At 44.3% G+C, this 25,936-nt stretch overlaps 1 protein-coding gene across 2 annotated transcripts in view; it reads left to right on the top strand.

Annotated features, from left to right (window-relative positions):
• Nucleotides 1-25,936, top strand: part of NKD1 (NKD inhibitor of WNT signaling pathway 1) — a 132,537-nt gene that overhangs the window by 69,473 nt on the left and 37,128 nt on the right. For both annotated transcript variants that reach the window (XM_063140973.1, XM_063140974.1), the window contains one exon: nucleotides 7,997-8,054. In XM_063140973.1, coding sequence (XP_062997043.1) covers nucleotides 7,997-8,054 — 58 coding nt within the window. The remainder of the gene's footprint in view (nucleotides 1-7,996; nucleotides 8,055-25,936) is intronic.

Below are 25,936 nucleotides of genomic sequence, written 5' to 3'. Positions count from 1 at the left end.
GCTGTACAGAGTAAAACAGTAAATAGCAAGACCCTGCCGCATAGGCTTACATTCTATTAAAATCATAGTAAAGCGATAAGGAGGGGAAGAGAATGCAAACAGGCACTGGGTAGGATAAACAGGCACAGGGTAGGGTAAAACTAACAGTATAAAGTCCAAACAGCATCAAGTTTTAAAAGCTTTAGGAAAAAGAAAAGTTTTTAGCTGAGCTTTAAAAGCTGCGATTGAACTTGTGGATCTCAGATGTTCTGGAAGAGCGTTCCAGGCGTAAGGGGCAGCAGAAGAAAATGGACGCCGCCGAGCAAGGGAAGTAGAGGCCCTTGGGCAGGCGAGAAACATGGCGTCAGAGGAGCGAAGAGCACGAGCGGGGCAATAGTGTGAGATGAGAGAGGAGAGATAGGAAGGAGCTAGACCGTGAAAAGCTTTGTAGGTCAACAGGAGAAGTTTATATTGGATTCTGAAGTGAATTGGAAGCCAGTGAAGAGATTTCAGAAGTGGAGTAACATGGTCAGAGCGGCGAGCCAAGAAGATGATCTTAGCGGCAGAGTGGTGGACAGAAACCAACGGACTGATGTGAGAAGAAGTGTATGTGCTATGTTACCTGCTGCCCTCAGGTGCAGTAGAAGATGCTCCCTGATTGGAGTAAGATTCAGCTGCCGTGGTTTATCTGGATAAAGGATATTGAAAAATAGGGATATTTTGCTTTCCCATGTAGCATGGAACCAACAATCACATTTGGGATCATTTAAAACAGACACACACATGCTTCTTTCTTTTCTTCCCACCATCCAACCACTGTTTTGTCATCTTCAGTTGTGGCAACAAAATAACTGGGTTGGGCGTACTGGTGATAATAAATATAATTATCACCAGTAAACCCAACCCAGTTCTTTTGCTGGCACATTCCAAAGGGTTGGGAGATATTTCCTGTTTTGGTTTGGTCATCTTCAGCTGTCCCTTATGAGGATTAGGCAGAAGTAAATTCACCATTCTGAAGGGTCAGGGGGCAAAGTAGTGATGGCTCCAGGTTTTGAGGGACCTATGGGCAAAATACTGCCCCTACCCCTTCCCCGTCCCTTTCTGAACGACAGTACCTTCTCATCACTGCCACTGCTGCTGAGGGAAAGCAAGCCATTCCATCTCCTTGCTCAGGTGTGAAAGGACTTTTTCCTCCCAGACTGTGGAATGCTCTTCCTCAAGAACTACAATGGGTCCCTACCCTGTTGGCTTCTAGAAAGGGTGCAAAGATGCATCTTTTAAAGTGAACCTTTTAAATTATGTAGCTTTAATGTTTTGTTTTTGTTGTTATTGTTTTAAATCGTTGTGCACTGCCTCGAAGGCAGCATACAAATCTTAATAATACAATCCATAAAATAGGAACGATAAATAAATGGTGCGGGGCGTTGCGAGTTGCAGTACAGCACCGTTTCGAGAGCCGGACATTCCCAGTGGTGATGTACAGCTTTGCTTTCTCTTTGGAGCGTGTAAACAGTCTGGGTTGATATGGCAGCAGCGCGTTGACTAAGATACGGTGCGCTACGGATTAGCAAAGGGGGGCTGTTCAGTTCGAATGGCCTTTAGATGCTATTCAAGTGTCCATTTCTCTGAGCGATACTCTTCCTGCTATAGCCTTAATGGGTGTGATAGATGCTTTGTCCTTGTGGAGCACTGCTTGCGCTGTAACTAGCTTTCGCCGTCTCTCTTCTTTGTTCCCCGCCTCCCCCCTTCCCTGACACTTTTTTTTCGGTGGTAGTGGTGGTCTTTTATATCCTTCCAAATATAGGACAGGCGCCAAGTCTGAAGGATGCTGCTGATTGAGGTGGGGCGAGATGCAGAACCCTACTGTTTCAAACTCTGTGATCAGAGATGTCTTGATCCTCCAGCCCTTACACAGGCAAACCTCCCACCGATTTCAAGGAGAGGCTGGCCGGCATCCGAATAGGAAGAAAAGAGATACAAGTTGTGCCCGGCCATGCAGTCTGATACCCCCCACTGGGGAACTGATGTCATCTGATTATTTCTCCCTCTCCCTCACCCCCTAAAGCCCTTCTAGCAACTCCTGGTGATTCCTGGGACCATTGGGGTCAAAAATGATGTGTGTGTAAGGGGATGTGGCCGTGCATTTTAAAAGTATTGGTATGCTTTGCAGTGCTGCTGCTGATTTTATTAGGAACAGAGTCCCCACAATTTTTTAGCTGGCATTGGTGGCCAGCTGTTGTTTGAGGGGTCACCCTGACCCCTTCCCTCCCCATCTGGTCAAGTGCACAGGAGTTGGGGGCAGGGATGGAATCAGTCTCTCACTGTATGGCTGGCTGGGAGAGGTTCAGAAGTGCCGAGAGCCTTTCTCACACTTCCAAGTATCCCCTAAAGCTCTGTGCAAAGAGAAACCTTTGCTGCAAACCACCCAGAAGTATACCAGGAGATCCTGATCTACCATCCGCCCACCCCTGGCCTCCAAGTCCTCCTCCAAACTTATAATTCAGAGACTGTTCAGACAACACGCTAATCCACACTCAATGGTTGAGCATGGGTTGTAGTTGAACCGTGGGTTGTTTGTTGAACTGTGGGTTAGCGTGTTGTTGGAACGTCCGCTTGTTAAACATGCAGTGTGGCTTATTTTCTCAAATAAGCCACCGTGAGGACCTATGATTTATTGGGTTGTTCAGGGTGGTTAACAGGGTGGTGACTTGGAGAGTTCCCGTCCGTATCAGCAGATTGCAAATATGGACTCTGGATTGCAGTTAATTCCAGATTAACTTGGTATCCCAGGGATATTATGGGTAGTTTCCAATGTTAGTGCTACATAGAATAGGGCCATTGAAATGAATGTGGCTTAAGTTAGCCCTGACTAATTTAAGTCCTACTCATTTCAGTGGGTCTACTCTACATAAGACTAACCTGAGATGCTTCCCAATGGTGCATATCTTGTACGAAGCAAACTATTTACATTCTTGGAAAAGGCATGCGGTGAACTATTTATTTCCTTGCAAAGGTTATTCCATGTAAACATTTGGCCTTTCTCCTTGTTCTTCTCTCTCCCCCCTCCTCAATGTTTCATGAACTACAAGAATTCTTGGAATATATTAGTTGTAATGAGTTATGTGGGCATGGTTTTCTCCCCCCTCCCACCCCGCTCTTTGAAACTTCATGGCATTAACATCTGTTAGCTTTTAAGGGAGCAGAGTTTCAGACAAAAGGGCTGTTGGGAAAAAAAGAAAGAAAGAAACACAGAGTGGGGAGAAGAAGCAAAGATATTAAATTCTTGAGTAGGAAGCCTCAGTTTCAAAGTCTGCGGGTGGGGAGTTGGGATCTACGAAACCCCTGCGCTTTTGATGTGGTTCCTTTTAAGGAAATGCACATAGCAGACTGGTCCCTGTATTGAAAAAGCAGTGGTAGGGGTGTGTGTGTGTGTGTGTGTGTGTGTGTGTGTGTGTGTGTGTGTTTGGTGTGTGTGTGTGTGTGTGTTTGAATTGCTGGCTTAAAAGAACTATTGAGAAGAAATAGCCTGACACAACACAGTCTGTTGCTACAGAAACGCTCTAACGGAAATCGACTTCCCTCGTTTGGGAAGGGGGGGGGGTCAGTTGGAATTGGCCTGAAACAAGAGAACTGGCAACAGTGCAGCCTGTTTTGTTTATGCACAAATGTGTAGGACCTTTGACCCACACAGGCCCTCTAGTAGGAACATAGGAAGCTGCCTTATACTGAGTCAGAGCCATGGACCATCTATCCCGGTATTGTCGGCACTGACTGGCAGCAATGGGCCTCCAGGGTTTCAGCCCTGGAGATCTCCAGTGGTAGAGCAGGGGCTCCTCCCTGTGTAGGACATACAATCTTGAAAAGGGTCTTGGCATGCTGGTCCTCCCCTATTGGACTTCTTCCTCTCCGGCCCCACCCCGTGGTCTTACTCCACTCCCTGGCAGGTTTATCCATTGGCAGCACCCCTCTAAATTGCTCCATAGTTTCCTCAATGTAGCATTGCTCTGCCCCCTCAGTGGTGATGTCAGGGCAAGCATTAGCAGTGGGCTCCGTCACTGAGCTAAGGCTCCTCCCTGGCTCATGTCTGAAGGTGCCATGTGGAACTGTGTTGGAACTGGTGTACCACAAATGGAAAGTCTTTGGATGTGTGTGTGTGGCTGCTCCTTGTGGTGAGCCACTGAACTGTAGGTTGCAGCATCTACCTTTGGGCCCTAGGCTGACTTTGCCTACCCAGACCGGCCATTGGCTCCTCCCGGACAGGAAGGAGTATGAGAGGGCTTCCTGTTCCAGTTGAGCCTTGCATAAACAAGAAGGTCTTCTTGAGTTTTAGTGCCTTCCAGTATCCTTTTATTGTTCTCTGCTTCCAACATCCGGATCACTTCTCAATTCTGCTGGCTTGTCTTCTGGTTCTTACTTGCTGCTTGGTTTTGACTTCTGGCTTTGCCTCCTAATTCCAATTCAAAACATCTGGAAAGCACCATGTCGGGGAAGCTTGAATTAGACTTTTGCAACTAAGCGGTATATCTTGTGAGAAAATATTCATTAAGACAGGTCCAATTGGAGAGTGTGTGTGTCAACAGTTCATCTCATGAGTTGTGTCCTCCTGCCCCTCTCCTCCCTGTACGCCCTCCATTGATCTTCTGAACCAACTTTGTTTTACAGAAACAGTTAAGCAGGAGATTGTCGTTTTTGTTTTTTTTAATTGGGCCATCTGGTGAAATCTCCAGAACCAATGAGGGCCAATGGTATGTTCTATAAAAACCAGAGTAGCAGAATCTGGAATTCAAGCATAGCTCTGGCGTTTTGCTCTCTTCAAGATTGTGTGCCAGTAGCTTTTGTCTTCTCCATCCTTTTCGTCTCCGCTTTCTCTCCCACTGGCTTGTGGCAGCTGGCTTGCATATTTTTGAACGTAGGAGGGGAGGGTGAAAAATGCCCTGTCTTTTTAAGTTATTGATGTCTCTCTGCTCAGGCTGGGCTCACTCTTCTCTGGCTGGATGGCTGAACAAATGCGGATGATCTTGGATTTTATTTGTGTGTGTATATCGTACTGTTTCCTTCCTCTCTCTCTCTACCCCCCCCTTAACACATCCACCATGAAACTTCTTTCTGTACTAACATTCTGGCCATGGATTGAAAAAAGGTGTTGACATACCTGGGTTTGTGGATGTGGGGTGGGGAGGGAACACCAGGAGATGAAAAGGGTGGGCAGTGATTGGTGCTTGTGGAATGCAAACCATCTGTACTTCCAGTACCTCCTGCTGACAGATTTATGGAGCAATGTTAGCCTGGGTTTCAGAGGTTGCACACCTGTGTTTTGTTGCAGGGGATAAATACCACTTAGCATTCACAAATGGCACTGTACGTTCACAGGCTATAATTGCAGCCCACCAGCAGCATCATGTGAGAATAGATAGCACCTGTTGGGAGTGACTGGGATTAGAACCGACGGGTGGAGGTGGGGCAGCTCCTGATCTGTATTCTTAGCATCTCATGTTCCAGAATAGCTCCACCCTTCTAGGCCTCCCACCTGTTCTCCCCAGTCTAGGCAGGCTGCAAATTTTACCAGCCTTTGTCAAGAGAGGACCGTTTCTGTATGGTTCTTCAGGTGTCTATACTTGTTGTGGCTTTTGGAATATTCTCCAATATCTACTCCTATCTTCCTAGTTCCTGCCTTGGCCTCTTGCAAGATCTACTAGAGGAGAGCTTCTTAAATTGTGGTGTACCGAGCAACGGCAGCCCATAAGCTCTATTCAGGTGGTCTGCAGAAAGGTTGCAGAACAGTCAAGAAATCTATACTTGGCTCTTTTCTGCCGTTGCCAGGTTTGACCAGGTTGTTTTGACAAAGGATGGCTTATCAAGCAGCTTAACAAGGATCTGGTGTAGGACCTGTGATTTCTCTAATATGGCTCTGTGCAGTCTGCTAGGTTTTTTTTTTTTAAGTACTGGTTAAAAATTGCTTTAATCACCAGTTAAAGGGGGAAGGCCTTCTGGGGTGTCCTGAACGGCCAGATCCTGAGACAACCTTCTCATATGTCCTTCTCCCCGGCCTTGGCACGGAATCATTTCTAGAGTCCCTTGGTATGGCACCATGACAGATAGACCTTGTCTACATTTAAGAACCTAAGAAGAACCCTGGTGGATCAGACCAAAAGTCCATTTCATCCAGTATCCTGTTTTCCACAGTGGCTACGCAGCTGCCTCTGAGAAGCCCACAGGGGCACAGTTTGAACGGAATGGCCCTCTTCTGTTGTTGCACCCCAGCAAGTGGGACCCAGCTACAAATCAGTGGTCAGCCATGATGCCAGTCAGCCTAACTTATCTCAAAGGCTTGTTGTGAGGGTAAAAATGGAAGGGAACCAAGTATATTGATTTGAGCTGCTTGTGAGGAAAAGCTGGATGTAAATGATGATGATGATGATGATGATGATGATGATGATGATAATACTAGCTGTTGATAGACCTCTTTGCCATGAATTTGTCTGATCCAGAAGGGATTAGACTAGTGGCCATCTATCTACACATTGCCATAACTACAGTTCCTGGGGGTTCCTTTGGGAAAGCTATGGCAGCTAAAACTCATATTCTTTTCATGTATGGTTGACACCAAGGTTGTAGTACAGAAGTAACTCCACTCTTTATATCAGAACATTATGAAGCAGTATTGCAGGCAGTATCTTCCTAGCATCTAGCGGTGGTGGTGGTGAGGTGGTTCAGAGAGATCTAGTTGTGCTCAACTCCCATTGATTGATTTCAACGGAATGAACAAGTGACTAACTTTTTTCTGGAATGGAGCCATGGTACATCTTTAAAAAGAGGGTGCTCCCCTCCTTCCCTGGGATGGTTTAATTTAGCAGTGGCAACACACAAGGCTGCTCAGCTTCCTCTTGCATTAATAAGTAAATATTTCTTCTTTTGGTTCCTAGAATAATGATATTATACATTGTGTGGCTGCCCACACAGCCCTATTAAATAGATGTCTGTCTATTGGAGATAATGCATTCCATAATCATACTGGCATGAAAGAGCAAATTTAATTGACAGCTGATGAGTTCTGGCTGCCCAGCACTGTCACTGCAACATACAGAGGTTACCAGGGTCTGTTTTAGGTTAATGGGCCGTTAATACTTATATTGGTGCTTTTGCAAAATTAGCAAACGAAGTTATGGTTATAATAACTAGCCTCAGGAAGGGAAATTTTAAAAGCCTCTGTTGTCAATAATTATCAGCTCGCTACTTAAATGAATAACTGGACGATGCAAAATAGAATGATAAACAAGAGCTGGTGCTTAAAAAAGAAAGAAAAGATGTACATAAATATCATGTAAAATTAGGGAGATTTAACTTCTAAAATATTAACTCTTTTCTTTGCTTGCCCCATGCACTCTTACTAATGCAGTAGTTAGTTAAAGATGAGCACATGGATTGTTTGCATTAAATATGGCAGAGTCTTATAAAAGTACGCTAAAACAGGGTAAATTTTAACTAGTAGCATTTCTCATGGTTGGGTGTGGCCCTAGAAATACAAGTAATGAAACTGCAATTGCAAACGGGATGATGATGATGATGATGTACAACATTTGTATACCACTTCATATTTGAAACAGATTCCGGAGCAGTGAACATAAGAATTAAAGCAGTAAAAGATGCCAAAATTAAAACACGTTATTACACTAAAAACAATAAATTTTTTGACTGTCAGTCATGTTTCCTGGAATAATACAATATGGACAGAACAACATTTTATCTTCGTTAACAACCCTGTGAGGTAGGTTAGGGTGAGAGTCAGTGACTGGCCCAAAGTCACACAGTGAGCTTCATGGCCAAGTGGGAAATAGAACCTGGATCTCCTGAGTCCCAGTCCAACCTTCTAATCACTACTCTACACTGTCTCTCTCTGAAACTTTGATGAACATTGCCCCGACTTTTCAGGTTTAGCCATAAAGATTGTTGTGTGGTTTAAAGTGTCATTCTCTCGCATCTTGTAAATGTGCTAATGTTGTTGTTGTTATTTTTACAGGATCCAGCTGGTGACGGTTACAGGGAGGCTCTTGAAAATGAACACTTTCATCTAGAAGGTACCTTTTTAAAATAATAATAATAATAATAATAATAATAATAATAATAATAATAATAATAATAATAGAATAAGTTAATACTATGTCTTTTTTTTAAGCAGAAGGAACACTTCCTGGACATAATAAAAAGGTGCTTGTGCATGTGTGTAGGTGGGTGGATGAAAGAAAATCCTCTTGAAGTTTCATTTGTCAGCCAGAGAAAGAAATGCATGTGAACTCTGTAGCACAGGGGCCATTCCAAACTCCTCATTCTGGAGTTTTTGCTTCATATCAGAAGCACTGGTGCAATGTCTGATCAGTAGGAATGGATGAAGAATTCACTTGGTTCATATTTAATGCACATTTACCTAATTTTGTCCTTTCAAACCAACATGCAAACTGAAATCCAGTTATCCTTCCAAATGTGCACCTCTCCAGGTTTTGCAGTTGAGTTCTCCCATCAAATAATTGATACAAAGACATGTCTACTAGTTGGAAGTGCACGAAAATGCACATATTAGTGAGAGTGACATTCGAAAAATACTTTACGTTAGGAAAACTGCTTGCAACAAATGTGTATATTAAGCAAAAATGTGTTAGGAGAAACGTACGCCAAGATGCATAACAATTTTCATGGAAGTGTAAAAAAAAAAAGAAATCTCAAATGTTCAGGACAAACTGAATTTAAGATTGGGGAGGGGGAACACCTCTCAATTTTGAGATGAACTGAATTTGAGATTGGAAGAATGAGAAACTTACATAGGGACAGATTCATCCATCCCTATCGATGAAAGGTTTTGACAATGGTTGGAAGAAGTGGGACCTGGAATAAATGTGTCGCTGAGCATCCTCACTCCAAACAAAGGATTGCTTCTCTTCAGGCCAGCCATTTTCTCCAATCAGGGCATTCCTCTATTCCTTTCTCCTGTGATCTGTTTGCCTTTTCCAACGTGCTGGTCTTCATTCCGTGATGACTAAACATGTTCAGTCTTTAATGTGGGGTGATGGTATGGTATTTCCCCCCTCTGTGGTTTTCTTTTTCAAAATATTTGTTTTGTTCGTCTGCAAACCTCAAGATTCCCCTCAGTATCTTAACGCCGCCCCCTTGTTTTCCAGTGGCTCCATTTTGGCTACCACTGGCCACCCGAATTTGCTATTAGAGGGAGAGATTACAAGCAGAAGCCACTTAAAAAGGATATGAAATGCCATTGCTTGGACACTTCCATTTACTTTTATGGCTTCTGAACACCAGAGGTATATATCTAAGACACTGTATTGCCTTGAGCAGTAGATTATGGAAAGCAGCAAAAGAGCCCCCTTAAGGCAAATATAATATCCAACATATGATATTCTCCAACTAGCCAGCAGCAATCCAATCTTTTAGGCAGTAAAATACCCTCTCTTGGCATTTTGTGTGTACAATAAGTCATTGCTAAATGCTGTGAGAAAAGCGGGAAGGCCTTTTTTTTCATGCTGGGAGGTTTCTTCCTCTGGCTGAAAGGCAGGTAGATGGTTGCTTTATGGGCTTTCATCTTCTTCCGTTTCTTCTTCGTTCTTCTTGAATGGGTGCCTTAAAAGCAAAGCTTTGATGTCTCTCATGGAGTACTGTAAGAGACAGTACTGTCCTCTCAAGACCCAGCATGCATCCAACGCCCTCCCCTTCTCCTCTCCGGCAACCCACTGGTTCCTCCTGGCAAGGTTATAAGCACTTCCGGGTCAGGATGCAGCCTGGGCTACAGGCAGAGTTTGGCTTTGCTAGTTTGGCTCCTTAGCTTTGCTCCAGGTACCCTTTACATGTCAGTCTGCTCCATTCTGTTCTGCCAACTTCCCTTCCAAGCTTACCTGCTGCATCCTCATTTCAGCTTCCCTTTGGATGGATTGTTTGTCTCAAGAATGAGAGTGGGCAGCTCTTCAAACGAAGGATGCCTTCAAAATAGAGGACAGTCCTTCAGCAGCCCTTAAAATAGAGGATTGTTCTTCTGAAAAAGGGGACACATGGCCACCCTAAACCTGTAATCCAACCAACTTGTGGTCCAATCCTGCCAAGATGCAGTTTTAGCAACCCACAGCCTGGTGCTGAGTCCAAGTCTCAAGGATGGTAGTCATGCCCTGCAGGCCATTACATACTTTCTCTTCTCTTTCTTGTGGACCAGTGGTCTATGATGCTTTCCTGGCAGTGCTGTGGCACATGGCCATAGTAACGTATCATGTTGCCTTTTATCAATTAGCGTTGTGTACTGCCTGATTAATATTACTGATCTGGTCAAATCCCCAAGATTCCTGTTGAGATAAATAAGCATTTCTTGGATTTGTATCTTCTCAGGTTGAGGTTGGAGGTGGGCTTCATAGCATCAGTGTTTTGAGTCCAGAATATGTTCTAAGGCAGAATTGTGGTGTGAAGACAAATTAGCAATTGGATACAGAATTGTTTCTGTTTTCACGTTGTCAGTGTCATGACTTCCTACCCACCCACTGTGCACACATACACTCCCGCTCACTCTTACATACATATTATTAACAAGCCATCTGAGCAGCAAAGATAAAAAGAACTGTCTGATCAGTCCAGAAAAGAAGCTGGATTTAACTTCTGGGTTGTTATGTAAAGCTTGATCAAATCCTTTTCGTCTTAACAGACTTAACTGGTCAACAGCAAAAGGCCCTGGATTCTGGGATTAAGATTGTATTTGGTAAGAGGACTGGTGCATTAGTGCTTTTCTTTTGAACTGTGGGAAGAACAAAGTAAACATCAAAAGCCTTAAGCCAGGAGAGCAGGCTGTTGACTCAATGTTGATGCTTGACAAGGGGCTAGGATGCAACTTGGGGCTACTCTGTTTACTGAGCGGCAGGCAAAAAGACGCGGTTTGACCACCGTTGCCTATTTCAGCCTGTTCTTGCCTTTGATTTCTTAGCTTTGTAAGTTCCTGTAAATTTGGGATGCTTGCTGAAGTCAAGCAAAAGACCCTGGGTGATGAATGATCGACACCAATGGATACAGCTGGACCAGTTTTCTCTTTCCTCTGTTACTTGGAATTGGAGGTTGCTCAGAACTGGAAGCTATGGATGCCAAGTACGTTAAAGATAGTAGCACTGCAGTGGAGACTCCAGGTTTTCAAGGGCCCTTGAGTAAGACACTCTCAATAGGCCTCTCCCTCAGTGAGTCTATCTTCTCACCACCATTGTCACCAGCTGCTATTGCCCCTCCTCCACTTTCTCATGATGGTTGCCACTTGCTTGCTTGACAGGCAAGAGAGGCAGTGAGCAAGCAGGCCGTGGCATCTCTTGTTCCTCTTCTCACCACCTCCGTTGTCTGGGCCAGAGCGGGGACAGGTGAAAATGCAGGTTGCCATGGTGAATAGGAGCAGCAAACACAGGGGCTCGTTATCAGTGGGCCCTGCTGGGGTGGGTGCCCTCGGCAGATTCCCAACTGCGCCTACCCTTGAGGCTGACCCTGGATCAATTTTGCATAAATGGCTCCATTCACGGGTGCTGTTTGCACGAAACAGCAAGTTACATAAAAGGCCTAGCTGCCATTTTGTGCAAAGTGATGGCTGCTGAAGTAGTGGCTTGTCTGGTGGCTCGCTGTGTGCAGCAAACAGGGGCGGCCAGCCAGTGGTGGTCTGGCACATGGTGTGGGCAAAGGTGAATTTGCACATCCCTAGGAAGCAGAGAGGGGTAACGAGAGAGAGAAAATGGAAAAAATGGAAAATGAATTCCCTAAGCAGGACATGGTGCAACAGACAAAATGCTGGCCAGCCAAAGACAGGCCCACCACACCAAATCATAGGAAACAACAGCTGTACTTTTTCTGGAGTCTAGGAAGATATAGCTCAAGGGACCTTTCCTCCTGCAACCACAAACAGTTCACCACAACTTAAGAGCCATGCTGGATCAGATCACAGGTCCATCTGTTCCAGCACCCTGCTCACACATTGGTCAACCAGCTGTCGACCAGAGATCCACAAGCAGGACATGGTGCAACAGCACTCTCCCACCCATGTACCCCAGCAACTGGTGTATATGGGCTTACTGCCTCTGATACTGGAAGTTGCACTTAGCCATCAGGGCTAGTAGCCATTGATAGCCTTCTCCTCCAGGAATTCATCCAACCCCCTTTTAAAGCCATCCAAGTTGGTGGCCATCGCCATATCTTGTGGTAACCATAGGTTTGTGCAATTTTGGCACAACATCTCTCAGACATTCCTCCCAGCAAAGGTGCAATATATCTCTTCCCAGGACTGGCATACAATTCACATATGTATTATTATTATTATCATCATTATTTTTATTTATTTATTTATTTATTTATTTATTTATATAGCACCATCAATGTACATGGTGCTGTACAGAGTAAAACAGTAAATAGCAAGACCCTGTCGCATAGGCATAATATCCTCTATTTGTGAGCCCCATATATACAAAGGCATTGGAATGTACACCTCCTATCCAGGTATGCCGACAGCATAATCTGAAAGCATAATTTCGTACTGCCTTCCTTAGTTCCGAGTGAGCCTCAGGCAGGACATGAGTACAGTTGCACCGTTCTGGTCATCTTCCCCCAGCTACTGGTATACAGGGGCATGCTGCCTCTGATACTGGAGGTTGCATATAACCATCAGGATTAGTAACATTGATAGCGTTATCCTCCACAAATTTGTCTTATCCGCTTTTAATGCTATCCAAGTTGGTGGCCATCAAATAGAGGACTTCCTGCTGTAAAGTAAGGAATGTGGCCACCCTAGGCTGTGCCGCATAACACCGTGGAAGAAAGTCTGATCTTTTGCTTCCCCGTGTTGTTTTTGCCTCTGGAAACTGCCTTGATTCCAGCCCTGCCATTCTTCTGAAGAACCTCACACTTGGCTGAGGCAGCCCACGGAGAAGGGACTTGGGGCCAGATGAAAGGCAGCCAGATTCGTAGGGCCCATGAGGGGGGTTGCCAGATGAAAAGGGGTGCTGGTGCTGTTTTGGCATGTGGGTCTGAGGTTCCCCCTAAATCTGAGCTCTGTTTTTATGTGCTCTGTTGCTTGCCAAAAGAGTCAAATGTCACCTGAGCTGGAAGCTGATAAGCTGGGAAATGGGAAAGGTACCAGTAAGCATAAAGTTGGGAGGGAGGCAGAAACGGAGCTGCCTGCCAAGTTGAAACTGTTTAGCTTGGCAGGAGGAATAAAAATCTCCAAAGAGCACAAGACTAGAAGGGCTTAGCAGACGTTTTCCTGTGGTCATACAAAAACCCAGGAAATCGTAAGAAACAGGTAGGCTGTTCACCATGTGCTGGAGGAAAGTCTATCGTTGTCATGCACTGTATGGGAGGGGAAGAAAGGTAAATGTTTTGTGTGTGAGATGAACGGTTCCCCTTTTCAAGGACTGGTGATGAATTTGCTCGCTCCCAAGTTGCGGCTTCAAAACGAGGCGTCTTGCTTGATTTTAAAATGTTGGTCTAAAAAACGGAAATTCCAGCACCCTTTTGACAATGTCTCAAGTTTATTTTTATTGAATTCGTTTATTTAAAAGGTTTATATATTGGCCTTCATACTATCAGGATTTCTGTGTGGTGGCCATCAATGACGTTACGAAACAATAAGACATGCAATCCTTAACCAAACATTAAGCCACAATAAACAGCAAATCCTTAGCAATAAAATCCTTTGTTGGGTCCTGTTTAAGATGTTTATGGTCAATTAAAATGCCTCGGTGAATAAGAATGGTTTTGCCTGGGGTGGAAAAGATTGCAATGTAGGTGCCTGGAAGAGTATTCCACACCCAGGGTGCCACTGCCGAGAAGGCCCTGTCCTCTGCTGTTACATGGTGTACGTCTGACGAAGGAGGCACGCGGAGGAAGGCTTCAGCAGGATATCTGAAAGCACAGGGAGGTGGATTTAGGCAAATGTAGGTGGGGCTGGACAGATCTGTCTGTTTTACTTTCTGTAATGTTTGCATTTTTTCAAACCCAAGTTTGTCCGGTCCTCTTTCTGCATCCATTAACAAATGTTTTTTAACAGCCTGCACAAAAATTCATACGTATTTTTGCAAGCATTTCCCCCTTATGTGCGCAATTTATTTTGCATGCGTTCTCCAACCCCCTTGCCGCCCTGTACACATTTTTGGTATGCATTTCCCCCAAATCTATGCATGTTTGTATGCATTTTTTGGTGGGAGAACTGCATCGCAAAATTTGGAGAAATGCAAAAAACCAAAAGATAATTGCGTTCCAGCTTGTGTGTTAGTTTCAGAAATGCGAATCAGGCCAGGCTATCTGAAAATGCAAAAACCGAATGAACTTCACCCCCATTCCTAGATATGGGGAACGAAATCGCGATGGGGGGAAAAAAGAAAAAAAGAAGCAAGTTCCATATTTGGAGGTGGTCCACCCATTTACCATTTTATTTATGGTTTGCCATGTTGACTAGCTTGAGAAATCAGGGTCTGTCACTGGAAAACTAGAGAACTGGAACCTGTATTTATTTATTTATTTATTTATTACATTTCTATACCGCCCAATAGCCGGAGCTCTCTGGGTGGTTCACAAAATGTAGGATGGTTTGGCATGTTGTCTACGATGAGAAACCATAGCTATGGTTGTCACTCTGCCCGCAGAGACAGTTGCCCCATGGAGTCAAGAGTGAGTTTGCAAAGTGGTGTGCTGGGAGCGTGGAAAAAGAAAACAGACCATCATTTGCTTTCTTGTACTTTGGATGCTCAATCCATGGTTTGGGTTCTAAACTATGGTTATTTATTTACGATATTTCTATGCTACCCTATAGCTCAAGCTCTCTGGGCAGTTCACAACCATTAAAACCATAAATGCAACATGATAAAACAGAATTTAAAAGTTTAAAACTGTAGTGTAAATTAAAAATGTAAAATAAAGTCAACCCTAGCAGCTGCGCAGAGATTTTAAATATAGTAACAAATTTAAAACAACGGAAACCGAAAGACTAATAGTGCCTGTGGAAATAAGAAGGGCTTCACTTGGCACCAAAGAGACCACAGCGTAGAAACACAATGTAGGCGCTAGGCAAGCCTCACTGGGGAACTCCTGGTTAGTACATACCATGATTCTGCAGGATGTCTGGATTGAATCATTGGGCATGTCTAGACCTCCCCGCTTTCCGGGAGGGAGTGGGGAGGATCTCACGCTATGCTGATCAGGAGATCCTCCCCCTCAATCCACATGTGGTGTGCGACGTCCCAGGAGGAAGGAGGATGTTGTGCCCACCATTTTTTGTTAGTGAAAATGAGTGCACGAGCACTCCATCAAAAAGTGAGTGTGTTTAAAATAAAAATTAAAATTAATCCCGCTCACCCCACCCCACCCCCAATGGGCATGGAGTTCCTGAAGAGCTCAGTGCCCAGATCCTGGCTCCTCGCATTTACTCGCAAAGAGCTGGGACAAACCGGGACGGCCACCCCCACCTCCTGCGGTCTCGGGATCATCCTGGGACTGCGGGAAAACCCAGGGAAAAGTGTAGGGCAATATCCCAGGGAAATGCAGGAATCTTCCCTCCCTGCTCCCGGGATTCCCTATGTGTCATGTGGACGCACAGGGATGATCCTGGGATGATCCCCGGGATATCTCTCCATGTAGACATTCCCATTGTCTTAGCTTTCTAATCTCTTGCATTTAAATATTTTTTTATTAACATCTCAAGTTCTTTCTCTCCCACATGGGTAGAAATTTGCTAATTTGGGTAAATCCTTCTCGACAGAAAACAAAATTCTCATCTGTCCGGAGGGCATCAGCCAAATAAGTTCAATGAGTGCAGCCGTGTCCCAACATGATGTACATGTTTGCCAAACAACTGTCAAAGATGATGAGCCTGCCAGAAGAAAGAGGTGGCGACTCTCATTCAGTACTAGCAGGGCTAAAACCGCAGGGATTCAAACCCAGACTTTGAAGGGCTAAGCTTGGAATCCTGGCCCTGGATGGACAAGTCACTCACTTTCACATGTTAGAACGCTTGGAATTTAAAGTCCCTTTTGTCCCAAATATGGAGAGCACTGCAAAATTAGATAATTTCTTAATGCAAAGTGAAAGAAGGCTGTCGCCTGTTCCGAATGCTGTCACTCCAGGAGTTTAGGCAAGACTCCTCCAATGTGAGATTTCACAATATGCACATCCTGATAGACAGAGGGCTCAGAGATCGGAGAGGCTGTTGGGCCCATGCTGCTCCCCTTTCCACCCACCAGGACACCCCCTTCTCGACAACATTGAGGTCTTCTGGGGTCACTGAAGAGCAGCTGCCATTGTGTTTTCTGCAGTGGCTGGGAGAGGGATGTGGAAAGGTCTGACCTCAGAATCTCTCTCCTGATGTTGTTGGAGGTCTACGGCCTTCAGGGGTGGGGTCTATTCTATCCTCTGGTCTCTGGGACACCCTCCCAGGAACCCTGGGATTAATTAATTAATTTCCTGAGAAATGTTTCATTCTAGCTTCCACAATGTGTGGTCCAACACTGACCTTCTCCATAGTCCAGCCATGTATGACAGTCTACTGGCGTTGTGACATTATGACCTGCCTGGGAACTCAAAAACAGGGGACTGTCATCCATTACTCTGTGTTCAGCTTGCTGGGTCCCACTATAAGGCTTACTTTAATTGGTTTGTAGCTTTACCCTGAATGAAGGGGGAGGTGGGCTGGAGAATTCCAGGCAGAACCACCCAGAATAATACACCGATTTGCTCTTTTTTCCATAGTTGCTCTATGCTTATTTTGGTTGGCAACTGTGATTTACAGATACACAACCCATTCCTCTCGCACAACCCAAATTTTACATATTTTCATTTCCACTGTACTCTCGTTACCTTTTCATTTTGCCTCTGACTCTCTTTCTCCCTCTCTTTTTGGTGTGGTCCCTTTAGGGTTTTGTTTTATTTTATTTTAAAGTCCTAAGGAAAAGCCTACACGACACTATTTAAATGAAGTCTGTGCGTAGGTAATGTCATTAATAATGCAGGCTTTGATTTCCCGATCAGTCTCTTGTCTAACTTTAGATGTTCAAGGAGAAAACTGGGTTTCTGCCACATTGGCAATGATAACAAGAGTTCTGAAGGCACCAGGACGATGGAATAATCATATCTACCTTTTCATCAAAATTGCTTCCCGTGGGGGAAGCTGTCACTATGACCCTCGGATAGCTAATCGTAAAGAAACGATGCCGCAGAGACTGGTCGTGAATGTTCTTCTGCTTGCTATGAAGCATGCATGTGACCAAGGTTCCTGCTGTCATGAACAAGTTGACGTGCATTTCTGATCCAGCTATGTCAGTCTTTCCGAAGCTGGTGCCCTCTAGAGGTTTTGGACCATACCTCCTGGTCTTCCTGATCATGGGCCATGCTGGCTGGAGCTGATGGGAGATGTAGTCCAAAACATCTGGAGGCACCAGCTTGCAGGGCCGGCAGCCATTCAAAGCTGACCTGTCGGGGGTCTAGTGCAGCCCACCAGCACTGTCACCTACTCTGGACTGGGTGTCAAGATCTCACCCGACTCAGGTGTTGGAAGGACTGCTTTAAAGGAAGAGGCTTTGGGGACCCATGGAGAAGCCCTCTGTAAGGAACCTGCAATGGTACAAAGTCAGCCTGAAGACACCTATCTCAGGGATGCCTCTCCTTGCTCCCCCCCGCCAGTAACCCTTCTGACCCCATCCCAAGCCCTGTCTTGGTCCCTGATTCACCTCCCTGGCTTTCAAGAGTGAAGGGCACCGCAGTGTGATCCTATGCATGTCTACTCAGAAGTAAGCATTATTGAATTATGTGGGAACTTGCTCCCAGGTAAACGTGGATAGGCTTACAGCCTATGGTTTTTTTTAGGCTGCAAAAATGTTTTAGACTCTTTTACGCACTTTGTAACACATCCTTTTTATTGGTAGTAGAACTAGTTGCGGTCCTGGATCTGACTTAAAGAACAAGAGAAACCTGATTACTTGCAGGTCATTTTTTAAAAGGAAAATAATAATAATAAAATCAACAGCTTCCCCACCCAAAGTAGGAAAGTTTCAACCCAAGCTGAACAGCTGGCCTCCAGGTCCTCTATACAGGAGAATTGCTGTTTTGGGTTAATTTCAACAGCCCCGTGGCTTTACATTTATTATTTGCTTTTAACTCACAGGCTAATTGTGGTTCCATAAAACTAAAAAAAAAAAAGAGTGGAGGAGAGACCAAATCTCCTCCAAATAAATGACATTTTCTCTTTCTCCACCATAGGAGAAGAAAGCTGGCTGGCGCTATGCTTTGAGGTCTGGATATGATTGAGATGAAACATCTGTTAAGGGGGGAGCAATGTGAAGAGGGAGAAAGGGAAAAGAAAAACTTTTTTCCCCACTAAAAATACATCTTTTTTTTTCCTCCTCAGCAAACTTAAAACATGTGATGAAATTCAACTTTTAAAATATAACCCTGAAGCTACTTGAAAACTATAAAAGTCGCCTCAGTATCTGAGGCAAGTCAGAAATTCCACTGTTCATGCTGGGCTGTTATGAAGAGCAGACTTTGACTGTGTGTGTGTATGTGTGTGTGTGTGGAAGCTGTAATCTGTCTAGGTAACAAAGGCTACTTGTTCTGCCTGTGGAGGTAAAACTTTGGGTTTCTGTAGCTACTCCAAGCAGAAGTCGAGTCGAAGCGTACAATAGGCCCCTGACTACTCTGCACTTTCAATTTGGGACAGTAAGGTGGCCAAAGCAATATCCTTTCTGTCACCCTGCCTTGCAATTGCCGATATATGTCTGTACTCAAGTATTTGTTCTAGTTTTACCAAGACAGTGGGGTTGTTGTGTCTGAAAACATTCCACCCCCCTGCACACTTCCGTGATTTAACCAGCCTTACTGACTTTCTGAAAAGATAGCTTTTAAATTCCACTCCGTGACTGATTCGATGCTTGCTTCCAAGCTAGAAGAGAAAGGAAGGGACTGTTAATTCTACACACACACACACACACACACCATACAAACTTGGCTCAGACACAGAGTGCTGTTGCCTCTCAGTGTTCAAACGCACAGAAGGAAAGCGGTGAGTTTGTGGGTTCTTTACATGTGGCTTTGCGGAATCGGGATATTCTGAAACAAGGGGCGTCCATCGTATTCTCTGCAGTGGTGTAGTGGAAGCAGAGTCCACGGGGAGGGATCACTGGCACTTTTTTTATTAGCAGGGATGCTGATGTCATCTTCCACCCCACCCCGCTCAGAACTTCCTGTTCCTACTGAGCTGAGCGGCAATCCTCACAGCAGCTGGGGTGGTGGTGGTGGGGGAATGAATTTTCCCCAATATATTGTTCCTTGTAATCCCAAATATTTTCTGCTGGCTTGGTCTTGAGAGGGCAATGTACAGAATAAATAAATAAGAGAATCAGGTCATAACCCCAAATTCACCAGTGCCGCCATCTTAATTATGCCACCTCCAACATGTGTGCATTGGGGGTGGAGATAGCAAAGAAGTTAAGGAAATAGGTAATACGAAAAATGTATAAAATTTAATACAAAGTGTAATTATCAAAATTAACACTTAATATAAGTTTCGAAGAGCACGTATTATACACATACAAAGCCAATAAATAACACAATGAAAATCGTGCTCAATCATCACAAAAAGCATAGGCCAAACGCGTTTCGACGGCTTGTCTTCTTCAGTGGCCAAACAGCTGAAAATATACATCATCATCATCATCAACTATAATAGTAATAAATGCTTCAGATACTGGACAGGAATTATCATTATTTGAATAATATAGGAATAAATTGAACCTACCTAGGCTTTTATGTACTGCAGAGCAGTTTTTTTTTAAAAAAAGGGGGGGCTGACCTGGTTATTCCCAAATTTGAAGGATGTAAAAATGTCACTCCCTTCAATGAAGAATAAAGTGCATCCTGGAATAAAGTAAAATATAAGTCACGAAGAGTCGGAAGCGACTGAATGAATAAACAACAACAACAACAATCTAAAAGCCAGAATGCACCAAAATATTTGCCAATAATAAAACGAGTAAGAAGTACTCACAGCATTTGCAATCTGCCTCAGTTTTCAAACCTCTGGAAGACACCGGGGCCGGATCTACACTACTGCTTTAAAGTGCTTTATAACAGTTTTAAAGCGCTTTAAAGCAGTTAAAGCGCTTTATAACTGTTATAAAGCGCTTTAAAGCAGTAGTGTAGATCCAGCCCAGGTCTTTGCCTGATCTATTGTAAATGGCTTTGAGGATCATTTGATCAAAAAGTGGACTCTGCATCTTCTCAATGAATGAATGAATAAATGCACGTGAATAAAGATAAGGGTAAGTATTGGAGCAAGGAGAAGGCCTTACATTGTGAATGGCAGAAGCTCAGATTCCTGGTATTTATACCATGTTGGGCCAATCCCAAGGCACCGTATTGCCTGCTAATCTCAGAGGCTGATGCTGCATCCCCCGATTTCCTTCCGCTTCTGAAGAGGGCTCCATCATATGAACCCATAATAGCTCATGGGTTCTGGCCCTCCAAAGTTCATGATTCAAGTCTTGGAATCCTTAACACAATTGCTGCACCCATCCAAAAGACCATCAATTGTATAACTTTCTGGATTAGTACATGACAGTAATTTGGAACCTTGTATTTTTGTTTTTTTAAAAAATCTTTTGATACATAGCAATATAACATTTCATCATCGTTACTTCATTCTAGCCCGAACTTGCTAATTTTGGAGAGAAAGGGGGGTGAGTGGGGAGGGGTAGAGAAAGAAAAATGATTTCCTTTGATCTCGGCAGAGATGGGAAAGGGCTGTTCTGTTGAGGCTTTTGGCTAACACAACAAACAGTGTTTAAAATTTAACTTTGCTTAATTAATTAGTAATTCTGTTTAATGCTGTCTGATCTTCATCCAAAAGGTATTCCGAAGCTTGGAAAAGTGAACATCAAAGTAGGTTGGGTGAAGATGGTCAAGTAAGGCATTTAATCTGGCAGTTGCTGTTGATGAAACATAACCAGCCGGGGCACTAATTAGAAAGAGAGGATTGTTTGGTATAAATGCATCAAACAATTTAGTGTCAGGAATTGAAGTTTGGTTCCTGAGCTTGTACTGAAATGATGTAATTGCTAACTAATAGCAATTTAGAGCTGCCATATGTTTTGGCAACTTCTGTCAAAATTCTTTCTTTCTTTTTTTTAAGGAAGAAAAAGTATATATGTGCGTGAAAAGGTTTCCGAATGCAACAAATGGGATACTGTTTTTCGAAGTCAGTCAAATTCAATGTGCAACCGGTGCAAATAGGGATCAAGCTAGTATTTATTTATTACATTTCTATGCCGCCCAGTAGCGGAAGCTCTCTGGGTGGTTCACAACAATGAAAAGCATAAAATGAAACATGATAAAATACAAAATAAAAGCTCAGTGATCAAGCTAGTATTTATTTATTACATTTCTATGCCGCCCAGTAGCGGAAGCTCTCTGGGTGGTTCACAACAATGAAAAGCATAAAATGAAACATGATAAAATACAATATAAAAGCTTAAAGCTATGATATTCACCGTAGTAACCTATGGCTGCGAGAGCTGGACCATAAGGAAAGCTGAGCGAAGGAAGATAGATGCTTTTGAACTGTGGTGTTGGAGGAAAATCCTGAGAGTGCCTTGGACTGCAAGAAGATCAAACAAGTCCATACTCCAGGAAATAAAGCCAGACTGCTCACTTGAGGGAATGGTATTAAAGGCAAAACTGAAGTACTTTGGCCACATCATGAGAAGACAGGACACCCTGGAGAAGAGGCTGATGCTAGGGAAAGTGGAAGGCAAAAGGAAGAGGGGCCGACCAAGGGCAAGGTGGATGGATGATATTCTGGAGGTGACAGACTTGACCTTGGGGGAGCTAGGGGTGGCGACGGCTGACAGAAAGCTCTGGCGTGGGCTGGTCCATGAAGTCACGAAGAGTCGGAAGCGACTGAACGAATAAACAACAACAATGTGGTATAAAATAAAAATAGAAAACAAAATGAAACTTAGCAGCAAGGCAAAGAGTTAAAATACAGTAACGATTTTGAAACAAAAAAAATGGAAAGTCTAAAATACCTGGGAATATAAGAAGGTCTTTACCTGGCGTAGAAAAGAGAACAATGTAGGAGCCAGGTGGATCCCCTTTGGGAAGCGCGTTCCACAACTGGAGTGCTACTAGACATACTAGGAAATGTCTTCCAGATTGATGGAAATGTGTACTGGTGCTTTGTAGTTTCTTGACAACAGTTCACTGAACTATGCAAGTTGGTTGAAATTTCTCAACAGAATTGTTTTTGGCGAATACATTCTTTTCTCTCCGTTTGCTAGAAAAAGAAGGCCACCTTGCAGACATTTTCTTTGAATATTTCCCACCATTTTTGGGTGGCAACTGCCCCCCACCCCCATACGCAATGCCTTTGAACAACACTAAGTCCGTGGTGTTGTGACAGGTATGTAATGGTAGCTAGGCTGCTATCACTTAAGAACATAAAAAGAGCCATCCAAGAATCCATCTCATCCAACATTCTGTTCACACAGCAGCCAACCAGCTGCCTGTGGGGAACTTACAAGTCAGACAGAGCATTGGGAGAGGAGAAAAAGAAGCTGTGCTCCCGAGCTATTTTTCCTTTCCCCTCCTCATCCCCTTTTCCTTTTGTGTCGCCTCTTTTTAGATTGTAATCTGGGCAGGGACTGTCTTATGTTACTGATTGATAGTAAGACACTCTGTGAGCCTTTTTTTTGGGCCAACGAGCGGGATAATTTCTTCGTCTTCAAATAAATAAATACTGCCATTGCTGACGGTGAGGTCTACCTCCAAGAAAAAAATTGAGGAGTTCTTCTCCTCCTCTTGGAAAAAAGAAATGGTGGAATGGTTCCCATCTCCCACCAATTTCTCTGCCTACAAATGGAGTGGAGAATTTCAAGAGGCCCTTTGCACACAGCTGCCTTGGCATTTACTCTATGTTTAGGTGCATGCAAAACATTACGGTACATCTCAAACAGAAACGGCTAGTGTCGTAGCTCAGGTGGGGTTGGTTTTCTGGGTTGACTTTCGAGAGGCGTTTATTTATTTGCTTGAGTGGCTGGTTTGGCTTTTGCTCATGGAAGCTGGTTTCTGTTTTTCTTGTGCGATTCCCCCACTTTGCCCAACTGATGTGGGAGGGGAACTTTGGGGCAGCACAAGATAAGCATCTTGGGGGGATACATTTCAATCAGCGCAGCCGTATGCTTAGCAGGGGGCGATGGTACTTTCTCATTCATGTCTTAGAATTAAAACTTGAAAGTGAAATTTGAATTTGAAGATAATTGCTTGGTTACAGGATTTCTTAATTTGGACTTGCAAAACTAGTTTTCTTCTTCTTCTTCTTCTTCTTGTGATCAGGGTTGTACGGCTCACAAGGGAATTGTCAGCCATATTTGCCCAGCTAGAGAATGCTGAAAAAAGTGTAGTCCTGAGTTATGCCCTATGCCATATTTGAGCCCCCTCCCCTGGACAAGGTGCTTTCTTGCGGGGTGGGTGGGTACTCCACCTGGCCACTTGCCTGGCTGCCCTTCCAATGTTGTGGCAGGGGTAGTAGAAGCTCCTCTGGCGCCTCTACCTTTTATTTTATTTTATTTATTTATTAGTAAGACATTTGTAAACCGCCCTATATCACAAGGATCTCAGGGCGGCGTACAGATAAAAACATACAACCAATATAGAACAATAAATATACACAGCTAAAAACAAATTAAACCATTAATAAGCTAAAACCAGTACAAAATTTAAGAACAGTAAAAACAATTAAAACTGTGTAGAGGCTTGGTAATTATTACCGTATTTCTTCAATTCTAAGACACATTTCCCCCCCTAAATAAACAGCTCTAAAAATCGGGCGCGCCTTAGAATCGATGGCGTCTTAGAGTCGAAGCAATATGGTAGATGCAAAAAGACTCTATTCCATTCAAAAGGGTCTGAAACATCCAGTCTCCTAAGCTTTATTGCTTTTAGAAAGCTGAGCAAGCAGGGCTTTCTAAAATTGCTTTGCTGGCTGATTGGAGCCTACAGCGCGCCCCGTACAGCTCCAGCCCTCATCAGCCGCTCCAGGAAGACACGCGGCTCCAAGAGTCAGGAGGCTCACACCCCCCAAGCACTGGGTCCCCCACCCTGAGCCGCCGCGCTGGGAAGCGTGCGTCCCACCTGGAACCCCTCACGCCCGCGGAAAAACCTCTGCCCAGAGGCTAAAGAAGTGCTGCTCCACTGAAGCTGCTCTCACGCGGCAGCTCCAGTCGTCTCTCTCCTCCACGTGCAGACAGGCAGCCAAAAGAGGAAGTTCCTGCAGCAGCCACGAGCCGGGACAAGGAGCTGGGAGGGTAAGCGTCTGTTTTTTGCTTACCCCTAAGCCTCTCCCAGCCCAGTGGCCCCAAAACCCAGCTCTTTCTAAGAAATTCTGAGATATTCTAAGAAATTCTACTCATAAAAGATGTTCAAAGAAATTTATTTTTTCTTCGAATCAAAGCTTTTTTCCCCTGTTGGTGGCACTGAAATTAGTGTGCGCCTTAGAATCGATGGCGTCTTACAATCGAAGAAATACGGTAGCCACCAAAGGCGGTGTTAAAAAGCGATGTCTTAACTTGGTGCTGGAACAAAATCAGCATTGGCACCAGTCGGGCCTCCAAGGGGAGGGCATTCCACAGCCGGTGTGTCACAACAGGCAGCTGCTGCCATGCTGCTGTGGTGGTTAGCTACAGCCCTGCGCCATTTTAAATCAAAGTATTTTTCTGTGTTTGAGTAGCAATGAGCTGAACCAATCAGACCCTTCCTTTAGGAGGGCAGGGCTAATGAGAGAACCAGAGTGGTGAGGAGGCACCAGCCCAGTGACCTCATTGGCTAAGACTAGTGAGGTAGCACAGCCGGGGCACATAGGAACACACTCTCTGAACTTAGCTGTATTCCTCATAGTACTGGGGAGTGGTGTGTGTGTGGCAAAAAGAAACATTCTCCCAGAAACAAAACAGGGATGGGTGGTGGTGGTGGTGGCTGGACCTGCTCATAGGGCACGTGGCCACTTGGCAAGTGGGTCATAGAATCATAGAATCATAGAATAGCAGAGTTGGAAGGGGTCTACAAGGCCATCGAGTCCAACCCCCGCTCAATGCAGGAATCCACCCTAAAGCATCCCTGACAGATGGTTGTCCAGCTGCCTCTTGAAGGCCTCTAGTGTGGGAGAGCCCACAACCTCCCTAGGTAACTGATTCCATTGTCATACTGCTCTAACAGTTAGGAAGTTTTTCCTGATGTCCAGCTGGAATCTGGCTTCCTTTAACTTGAGCCCGTTGTTCCGTATCCTGCACTCTGGGAGAATCAAGAAGAGATCCTGGGTCTGTGAGTACTAGGCAGCTGAGCGGGTCTGGAAGGTCGGGCGGGGGGAAATCTGTCAAATTTCCCGCCTGCCGCAGACTTTCGTGACACCCCTATCTCCTAGAAAAATGATAATCAGGTATGGCCATTGTCTCTCTCTAGTGATACGGTTTATCTCAGCAAGTTCAAGCATGGTCTTACTGTATATTTGGGGTTTTAACCAGTATGTACTGTCCATGGTAGGTGCTAGGTCTACACTAGACCTCAGGAAGCTTACCCAGTTCTTTTTTCTTTTCGTCTTGCCCTGAAAAGTTCAGATTATAATTCTTTTGATTCTTGGCCCATCAGATCTGAAGCGTTGTGTTACTGATTGTGTCAATGGCATCTTGGTCAGTTCTTCATCTACATCTTCATGTTCTTTGGTGGTGGATACCGTCCAATTGCACAAAATCAAGGCACACTTGGTAAACCCCCAAATGAGTCTGAGTTCATTTAATGCCATTTGATAGCATTCTTTATTTACTTAAAAGTCTGTCTCACCCACCCCATCTTGGTGATGGTAATAACTCTTCAACCCATAAAACAGGTGTGTGTCTCTTTTAAAGACCACCAGCTTGAT

Source organism: Elgaria multicarinata, chromosome 14, assembly GCF_023053635.1.
Source record: "Elgaria multicarinata webbii isolate HBS135686 ecotype San Diego chromosome 14, rElgMul1.1.pri, whole genome shotgun sequence".
NCBI classification, from domain to species: domain Eukaryota; kingdom Metazoa; phylum Chordata; class Lepidosauria; order Squamata; family Anguidae; genus Elgaria; species Elgaria multicarinata.
This window is presented reverse-complemented; position numbering and strand designations above follow the sequence as displayed.